The sequence below is a fragment of the Triturus cristatus genome, chromosome 4_1 (assembly GCF_964204655.1).
Source record: "Triturus cristatus chromosome 4_1, aTriCri1.1, whole genome shotgun sequence".
Taxonomy (NCBI): Eukaryota; Metazoa; Chordata; class Amphibia; order Caudata; family Salamandridae; genus Triturus; species Triturus cristatus.
The window spans coordinates 161,105,596-161,116,156 of NC_140585.1; the positions used below are offsets into that span (position 1 = coordinate 161,105,596).

A 10,561-nucleotide genomic window follows, 5' to 3' on the forward strand; every position below is an offset into this window, starting at 1 on the left:
TAAAATCAGAACACAGCTGAGTATAGACACTCCGTCCAAATTATTTTTGTAATCTATAATGAGGAAACGCGAAGACAAATATTGAATATGCATTTGCTGTTGCTCGCTGTAAAAGACTTCATCAAGCATGGGCGGGACCGGGAGGAAAACGGGACTGCAGGTTATGTAATTACAAATATAAATCATGGCTGCTTCTGCTATGCTGCTGTCCCATGCTGGATCCTAGATCACCAGAGGAAACTATTGGTAAAACCGGTCTCCCTGGCTTTTTGGGGTGCGTACATGCCAGGAAGCAACTTTTATCCGCCTTGCGATCATTGCTCTCTGGGCGCTTGCACAAAATGCGCCATATTTGTGAAAATACTCAGACAACAGCTCTCTCAGGCCATCTCAGAAGCACCCAGCCATAACCAAGGGCAGAACCTAGGAACAAAAAATGCTGGCCAGGCTAGGCAGGACAAGAAGTAACTGGTGATTCTGTGGCAGACAGCCAAGTGGTGTTCAGCACCTTAATATGCACTGGCAGATATCTAGTATGCCAGGGAATGATCCACCATACAACTTGGTTTCTGGTGATAGCTAGGTTACGTTTAGCTTTGCATTGCACTGATTACCTACTGTATTTCCACATTGGCTTTTAGTGTATCTCACTTTGAACACTTTAGCTGTTTTTATCTTATTTTAGTCAACTATATCGTTTTTTATCAATTACTATTATTGCACATTGGCTATCTAGATGTCACACTTTGAATATTTTTGCTGTTTTCTTATCGGATCATAGGTAACTGTTACAGCTTTTATTAACTAAACAATAATGTTTTGAACTATAAACTAGGGACTACAGGAATATTTTAGACAACACAAAACAATATATTTTGTCAACTCATGAAAGTTACAACAGTACAGAGAAATCAACTCATGAGGGGCACAGTAGCTATCAAGAATAAGATTGAGTTGTTTGGTGCAAATATTTTCCCAGGACTTGCTGCAACTCTTTGTTCCTCAGGCTATAGATTAGGGGGTTTAAAGAAGGAATAAATCCAGTGAGGGTCAAAGATAACATTCTGTACTGATGTGCTGAGGAGCTTGAATTGGGCACTATCTCCATGCAGAAAGTGGTACCATAGAACAGAAAGACACAGGTAAAATGGGAGATGCAGGTGAACGCGGCCCGGCGTTTTCCTCCTGCGGTGCGGATCCTGAGGATGGCTGTGACAATCTTAAAGTAGGAAACAAAGATTACAAGCAGAGGAGCTATCATCACAAAAGAGGCAGCTACTACAAAGAGCAGCAACTCATTGATGGAGATGTCAGTGCAGGACAGCTTAAGGAGCACAGGGTAGTCACAGGCAAAGTGATCAATGATATCAGGACCACAAAAAGATAGCCACAGTAAGCAAACTGCATGAAATAAAGAGTGGAGAAAGCCACCGAGGTATGACCCAGCCACTAGGCGAACACAAAGACATTTGGTCATAGTGAGTGAGTACAGCAGTGGATTACAAATTGCCACATACCGGTCGAAAGCCATGACAGTCAAGATGAAGGACTCGGTGCTGGCACAGGCACCAAAGAAGTAAATTTGAGTTATGCAACCATGGAATGAAATAGTCCGCTTTTGAGATAGGAGGTCAACAAGGGTCTTAGGGGAGACAGCTGAAGAAAGAGTAATGTCCAAGAAGGACAGCTGTGTTAGGAAGAAGTACATGGGCTTGTGAAGCTGGGCGCTGCAGCACACCAGGAGCAGGATGGTGCTATTGCCCACCAGAGTTAAGGTGTAGACAGATAGCAACAGCAGGAAGAGGAATACTCCAAGGTGTGGGTCATTTGTGAGTCCCAACAGGATGAACTCAGTCACAGAGCTTTGGTTTCCTGGTTTCATGGCACCAGATGATTCGATTTTTCTGAGGGTGAGAAAAAGAAAGCAACAGACATAAATCAAAATGTATGCATGGATGTGTTTGAAACACAACTTAAGCACACACTCTGCAAGTAAATGTCCTACAGAACCATGGCTTTTATTTATTCACAGATAAGTGAAAGCTTCGGTAATAAAATTGTGATTGAGAAACTGGCCAACATATATTTAAGTCAACCGTTCGCTACGTCTCTTACTTGTAAACTGTAGGTAAAGTATTTTTTCATCCCACTTATTGAAAGTGTGCTCGGAATCCTGGCCCCCACCCCCGTCCCAGCCTCGTCCACTGGTATATAATATAAACTTGAAGAAGTTCTGGGGCATATTTGCAAGGTCTGGCGCATCTCTGCAAATTAGCAGGGATGCGCCAGAATAGATGCAGCACGCAATTCTCCCCTTGCACCACTACGGACACGTCACATTTACAATGCGGCGCACCGTGGCGCAAGGATAGGCAGATGCGTGTTGCATCTTGTGGCGTAAAGGCGGCGCATTGCTGAAGTAGTGTCGCAAGTCTGACGCAACTCCAGCAATGCACAGGGGCCGCCCATACTTAACGTGGTGCGTCACTCCTTATGCCTGCTACAAGCAGGCATAAGGGTTTGACGCAGCGGCGTCATAAAACTGACTCCATGAATTCTTGTAGATTTTACGGAGTCAGTTTTACGAGGCTTCCCTGCGACGGAACGCCCACCCTGCGACGGAACGTCCACATGAACCCTGACGCAGGTTTCATGTGGCGCAGTGCTTTACAACGTGATGCATCTGCCTAGATGTGTCACGTTGTAAATAAGTCGCAACGTGGCGCCTTGTATACGCAGCCGCTGCGTCACAGAAGTGACGCAACGGCGGTGCAAATGTGTCGCAATGGACTTGTAAATCTGCCCCTCGGTTCCTGATTTATTTTTCCTGGTTATCAATTAAACCCATTATACGTTTTAGTGGTGATTTGGGCTGACATAAAAGTGATGGTTTAAATGTTTGAACTAATCACAGACAATGGTAACGACTTTGTGCAACAGTCCAACCCATATTTCTTTGCTCTCTGCTTCACTGCAGACAGGGACCAACTGCATGCAAATCATCCCTGACCTGCCTCAGTAGGAACTGTTCAGCCTGAACAGGAGGAAAACTCCAGCAAATCCAAGTCGAAATTGGTCCTGCTGGCGCTCATCAGTGGGGTGCTGTCTGTGGCCGTCCTATCATCTATGGACTCATGCCTGGGCCTCACTGAGAATCAATAACAACCTGACCGGTGGAAAGCTGCATTAAGTCTCTGCCACTGATAGTTTCTCTGTGCCTATGGCCACCTTTTCTCACTGTGCCACTGTAGATTCAAAGCCTCATTAAAACTGAATTTTTGTTGATGACTGTCGGGCCATCTTGTATTGCAGACAGGTTCTGCGGAATTGAGGGGAAAATGTTGAAATTCTGTAAAACCTGAAAGATATTTATTGCTCGTGAGACGCCCCAATGAGTGGACACAAACCTCACATGTGCCCCTTCCAATGGTGTTGGAGCCCACGGGCGGCTTTTTAATTAATAAATGTGTTTTGTAATGTATGGGTGAGTTTGTGTTTATGTGGGGTTGGACGCGTGAGTGAGCTTTTCAATTTCAGGAGTTATTTGAGTTGTCAATGTGGTTGAATGTTGACAGACTAATGGACATGTAACTGGATGAATAGGAGGACGAGTGCATGAGTCAGTGAGCAGCGGCACTGGGGGTCGATAATAGCCTCCTGTGCTGACATGACAGTGGCCTCCCTAGCATTCACTCATTGTCATTCCTGTTATTTACTTCATTTACTCACTCACCTATTTATCCATGCATATCCTAATTTATCCATCTGTCAATTCATTCACCATTAACCCACCAATGCCTTCACTCTCCTAGTTATATGATCTTTATTAGTGCATTAAGTCATCTATTCATCCATTGATCCAGGCATCGGATGACTCATCCATTCATCTATTCACTCACTCGTTCACCAATCCACTCATCTACTCTTTGACATGGCCGTTTACTATCACCCACTCACAAGCAGCAAACATACACAAACAAAATCATTGAGCAAGCACATTAAATAAACAAAATGCCTTGTAAATTCTTGCTTCAAGTCAGGGGGTGAACTTCACATGTCCTCTAAATCTCACCTTCAAAGGAGAGTTCAGAGAGAACATCTGACAGGTCGCCAAGGTGCACGGTCTGAGCCGTGTGAACACTGGAATGGAGAAGGGCAGGCCAGACCTGAGGTTCAGTGACAGAGCTGTGTGAACACTGGAATAGAGAAGGGTAGGCCAGACCTGAGGTTCAGTGACAGAGCCGTGTGAACACTGGAATAGAGAAGGGTAGGCCAGACCTGAGGTTCAGTGACAGAGCCGTGTGAACACTGGAATCGAGAAGGGAGGCCAGACCTGAGGTTCAGTGACAGAGCCGTGTGAACACTGGAATAGAGAAGGGTAGGCCAGACCTGAGGTTCAGTGACAGAGCCGTGTGAACACTGGAATCGAGAAGGGAGGCCAGACCTGAGGTTCAGTGACAGAGCCCTACCCAGAGAACCGTAGTCCAGGCTCATGTTACTTCTAGACTGGACTACGGTAACATTCTCTACCTTGGAGCCACTAAAGACGTAACACGCAAGCTACAACGGGTACAGAACTCCGCTGCCAGATTGCTCTGCCGGGTTCCCAGAGTAGCTTCTATCTCTGGCTCCCTGAGTGACCTCCATAGGCTCAGGGTTGAGAACTGGATCAAGTTTAAAGCTCTGAGCTACATGTTCAGAATTAAGCCTGGCACAGCTCCCTTATATTTGCAAAACTGAGCTCACCCCTATCTGCCTTCACGCACTCTTCGGTCTACTACTCAGGCTAAATTCCAGGTGCCTAGGATTAGATTATCCCGTATGGGTGGCCGCTCCTTCACCCACTTGGGCCCTGTCTTGTGGAATGCTCTTCCCTTCTCTCTTCGCACCCAAACTAACTTTACACTCTTCCGTAAGTTACTTAAAATCTGGCTTTTCAATCAGTAAGTCGTTGTTCTCTTTTATTTTGCTGTTCTGGCGGGCACCGGGAAACCCTTTTTGGGAAGCTTTTACGCCTTATATATAAATTTAAAATAATAAAAAAATAATGATATCTTGGTCCATGCACCCCTCCCCCCATCACCACCATAAGAAAAGCCTGGCGCTTGAATGAATACATTCTCTCACCTTCAAAACCGCTATATTTCCTCTGTAGTGCCAAGAGGCCTCGCCTCATTGCTCTCAATAACTAATTGTAAAGTAAGCATATCTTAACAACAGCCATGAAGTCTCACAGCGGTATTTACCATATCATTACTGGTGACCTAAGTGCAAAACTGATGTCTAACCCTTTGTGTGAGATTTCGAAAAAGAGGACATGGCATGCCTACTTTTTATGCCTCAGATGTGACTTTTTGCAGGTCACATTAAACATGAAGCATTACTCGTGAAGGGGAAGCCGTTTCAATAATCTTCTGTAGCCAACCTTTTCTTTATTTACTTTTTACCGATTTCCCGAAAAATGTAATTTTTGGCACAAACCTAGATGTGGATAAAAAGCAGGCGATTCATTCGTGGTAACGGCTAAAGATATTTGAAAGGCATTAATTAGTGCGGGTGTGGTCGGGTCAACAGCGATGTATCTCGTTTGGGGTCCGCGGTGAACCTTGGAATGAAAAAGCCGTTTTAGGCGACCGTACTTGAGCCTTTCCTGCTCTCAGAGATTAGAGATGTGAACGTTCAAAACGTGACCCTGATTGAGCAGGTCCCTGCACAGTAATTGAAATATTGATGACACAATATATCGAATTGAAGTCACCAAATAGGTCCTAGTTCACGAGTTGGAGACGGAACACATTTAGTAGATTCGCACAGTAACATGACGCGCATTTTTAAAGCGCACGGTTCACCCATGAGGGTATATCGGCGCTAACTCCACATGTTTTTGTTACCCCACTCAATGGTACTCATTTTATCGACCTCAGAAGGATGAAAGCCTGAGTGGACCCCTGGGATCTGAACCGGTCTCCTTGAGGTCGAACACTAGCCCCTACGGTGGACGCCATAGTCCACTAAGGCACTAGTCCGAAGGCTACTTTAAGTAGAGAGCCCAGATGCAGAGGCTGTTTCCTCTCCTCTCCCGGGAGAAGCATAAGGGAGTAACCTGGTTACAACCCTGAGGGGCTGTTTCCCCTTAAATTGCTCCATTGGCATCTTAGATGAACTCTGTGCATAAGGATTGTTGTCCGAAAGTGAAAGGACGTTTGTTGTAGCTGGAAGCTCACTTTGAACACTTTAATTGAAATAAAACGAAATGAAAATAAGATTTATATTTATACCTTGGGGTGTCTCGGGGCGAACCTCCAGAAGCTGCGGCACATAAAGCTATCTCGGAACAGATGGAGGATTCACTGGTTGACTCTCCTGAGCTAAATGCAAAGTGTCCACAGTCTTGCTGAGCTTGTGACAAATCTCTTAGCACCCCCAACTTACTCTTTTATTTCTAGGAACTACAAGGTTTCCACTGGACAAAGAACAACAGGATCTAGTTGGAACATACTTTTGAAAGGGGTGTGAGCAATAGAATGGGTCCAGGTTATGTAAAAACGTAAAAGCAATTCACAGGGCCTTGAACTTTATACGCTCTGTGGACACCCAGTAGGGCGAGTCTGAAGCACAGCTGCTTCGTGGTGGCAAGGACTTGTGTGGAGACTAATCCATGATGGGTCTATGTCTGATCCCTACAGAGCTGAGGCAGTGGGCTTCCTTCCTTTACAGGGACATATATAGGTCTTAAAGGCCCATCTTCTTTGCGTCTCTGCAGGTACCAGTGGAAGGTGTCTTGTTCTAGAGCAAGTTGGGTTGATTTCATCCTTCTACTAGACTGACAGGTCACAGTTCAGTGCCAAGGAAATGGCAAAAGACCAACAATCTTACCAAGTGAACCACTCTTTCTCGTTATAAGCTACCAGAAGTCATCCTGTCAACGTCATGCTCCGCGTCATGTTCGGCATGGCTATAGGTCCAGGTTCATCAGACTATCTCTGATGTGCATGACAGGAAACTTGACAACTTCAACAGCTGGCATGGCACAGGAACTGGCCAAGCCTTCTCAATGGTGCCACATGTAATCACAGGCAGGACAAGCAGGGACAGGAAATCAGACAGCAGCAAAGGTCCACCGTAGTTACACTGGGCTTTCCGGGAATGCACCGGAGCAACACAACCTGTCTGCAGGTTCTCGGGTGTATGAGGCGTAATGACAAATGGGACCTGCAAATCATGTTACGACCAACCGCAAGCGTGGAGCCAGCAAACCCTTTCAGTAGCTTCACAGGTAAGAGCAGATCAAGCAAGAACAGGAACAGAGGCAGAACATCCCCCCCTCACGGGTACCATCTTGCTCAGCAAGTGCCCATGTTGTGCCTTTTATTTACAGAAGGAAATCACAGTTTTACTGCCTGGAATGTTCTTCCTGCGCATATATAGAGAATTGAGCCTAGACCCTCTGCTATTACCAGTTTGACAAACATACACTGAAAAATCCCAACATTTAGTTTAAACTTACCTTCATCCAGATGCCATAGGTGGCCTGCAAGGTTGTCTTTTCATCAGGTGCATACAAATGACAGGACACCTACCTGCCCTCAATGTCAAATATTACTGTTAAAGTTCACCTTTTCCATGTATGATGTGCTAAGGTTCAGTTATCTATTGGTTTTATGCCGCTGTCACGTTGTACCAAAAAACAGAGCACAGTATGTGTATACTTCTAGGTAATGTCTAAGATAGAGGTTATGTGTCGGCAGACCTAAGGCTACTGATGTATTATACATATCTATATAAATCTGAATGATCAACCGTACACAGCAGATGGCTTTTCTCCTCAGATCTACTCATCAACGCATTTCCAAATGCAGCAATATATAGCTTCTTCGAAATAAAGACTAATTCAAGTCTTATGACCCTGGGGAACTCTGGTCTCTGAAGTACCTCAACAGAAATTCGATGCAATAGCCGTACAAACTCCTAAGACAGAAATCTGCAGGGGGAGGGGCAAGTGACTGTCATACATGATAAACAATGCCGGGAAAATCATCATTAGAGTATACTTCAGGACACCTGATCACAACGGAAGTTAAAAAAGTGTGTAATTTTCTTGGATAATAAAACCGTTTTTTATTTCTCTGCTGTAAGAAAGCTGATCACCTCAAAGAACAATTACAATTCGTATCGGGGTGGACCCTCAAAGTTAGCCAATTGTCCTGAGTCCGACCCCTAGTAGCTATAATACAGAGTAGACATTTATGCAGCATAAAAGCAGTAATAAAGTCAACACCAAAAAGTAAAAATCTCAAATTGAATTAGAGAAATAAATTAAAATTGAACAAAGAAAAGACAACAAAAATAACAAATATCCAATAAGGGAAACCTGGAGAATTCAATGTTTAAAGTATTAGGAAAATATAGTGACATAAAGCACTTAGCACCAATGGTAGTCAATGAAAGCGGTCGTAAATCTGGAGACCAAGGCACTATTTCAAGCAGTCATCGATGTCACATTCTGATACGCCAATTCGATTGGTCGCGATGAAAGTCTGGAAGTCTGTTATATTTTATTCTATAAAGCACTTGTGTAGCACTTAGCTACCCTTAGGCATCCAAGTACTGATAGTGCGGCACAGAGCCATTGGAGAAATGTAGGAGTATCTATTCTGAAAGTTCCAGGTCTTTAATAGCTTTCAAGAAGGAAGTTCTTTTTTGGCTGATCTCGAAGGAGAATGGAAGGCTATTCCAAAGTTTAACAGCATTGTAAGCAAAAGAGCGCCCTTCACATCTGGCCTTTCTGACACTAGGTACTCTGGCCAGATGGGTCATAGAGAATTGTGAGATTCTCTCAGGGATATACGGAGATAACAAAGTGCGGGAGATTGGAGGCTCTTTATCAAGGAGTGCCCTATGGGCAATTCTTGAAAATTTTAATGTTATCCTTTCAGCCACTGGGAGCCAATGAAGGGCAGTGAGGGCTTGTTGGGTGGACTGAGGGCGAGGTAGGGTAAATAGAATCTGAGCAACGGAATTCTGTACTGCCTGTGGTTTTCTTATTATGTCCTTTGGGGCTCCTAAATAGAGCGAATTGCAGTTGTCCAGCTGGGAGAGAATAATGACCTGGGCCACCAGCCTCCTCAAAGTAAGTGGCAGAAAGGTGAGAAGCGTTCAGAGCAGTTTCAGCAGACCATAACATATGGCAGGAAGCTTTACTGTCTGAATGTCAAAAGTCAGGGATTTGTCCAGCCGCATACCTAGACTCTTTATGGCTTTTTTGGGATAGGAGAGGGGCCTAACCAGCTAGGCCAGCTCAAAATTGGTGAGGTAATGAGATTATTGACAAAAATCATGAGCCCTGATTTACCTCGGTTTAACCTAAGTCATGAGCTATATAGCAAGCCCGCAAATTTTTCAAGACAGGTGCCTAATACAGGAGAGGGGGAAGCTTGACTTTGAGAGAGAGAGAGGAGAACAATTGGTTGTGGTCTGCGTATTAAAATATCGATATCCCAAAGGGATGGATGACATATGTAAGTGGCCTTATGTGAACAGTAAAAACAGCTGGGCTCAGAGACCATCCCTGGGGGATGTATGACGATTCAACGCAAACAAACACAACGCACACCACTACATCGCATTCATTACATTGCACACACCGTTACATAGCATACATTCACCACGCAAACCACAACATCGCACGATGCCTTCACACGCATGCAAAATACATTTACAACGCACACCAAGACCGCGCATTCCAGCACTCCGCCCGACACTCACGGCAAAACAGTACCGTACACTAACATAAACCCTAAGCCCTAACCCTAAAGCCTAAAACACGTACATACACGCCCCCTAACCCTAAGCCCTAACCCAAAAGCCTAAAACACTAGCCTATACGCCCCCTAACCCTAAGCCCTAACCCTAAAGCCTAAAACACTAGCATACACGCTTCCTAACCCTAAACCCTAACCCTAAAGCCTAAAACACTCCCATATAAAACAATTAACCATAAGCCCTAAAACCTAAACCCCCCCCCCTCCACTGCACTACCCATAAACTACCCTAAAACAGCGTCGACCTTACCTGGTTCCAACGTTGTCTCCCCTGCCGCCCGTGTACCCGCGCCTGCGTTCTAACAGCGCCCGCGATGCAATGGCACCCGCGATGGAACGTCGTGCGTAGTGAACGCACGCGGCGTAATGTCGCGTGCGTTGTGATGGCATGCGATGTAAGCGCATGCGATGCGACGCATGCGTTGCGATGGGTGTTCCCCTCCCTGGGTTACACCACTTTCTAAATTAAAGATAACTGATGTAAAACCTCACTTAAAATTCCGAAAAGACCTGTTTTCCAGTAAGGATCACAGCCAGTCCCAGGCAGGTCCTGAAATTCCAGCATTCTGTAATCTAGAATGTAGTGAATCACCGTATCAAATGCTGAGAAGAGGTCTATGAGGATAATGGCTGCTGAGCCTCCACGGTTTACAGTTTCTTGGCTTCTTCTACCATTGCCAGAAGGGCAGGAATTTCTGTGCCGTGGTAGGGTTTAAATCCAGTCTGTGAGGATGGAGGAC

General features: G+C 45.0%; 1 protein-coding gene across 1 annotated transcript; it reads right to left on the reverse strand.

Moving 5' to 3' along the window:
* Positions 1 to 937: 937 nt before the first annotated feature.
* Positions 938 to 1,882, reverse strand: LOC146853778 (olfactory receptor 5J3-like). The gene has a single exon (XM_085650893.1). It carries the CDS (start codon positions 1,880 to 1,882, stop codon positions 938 to 940), a length of 945 nt encoding a protein of 314 aa, XP_085507019.1.
* Positions 1,883 to 10,561: the final 8,679 nt, after the last annotated feature.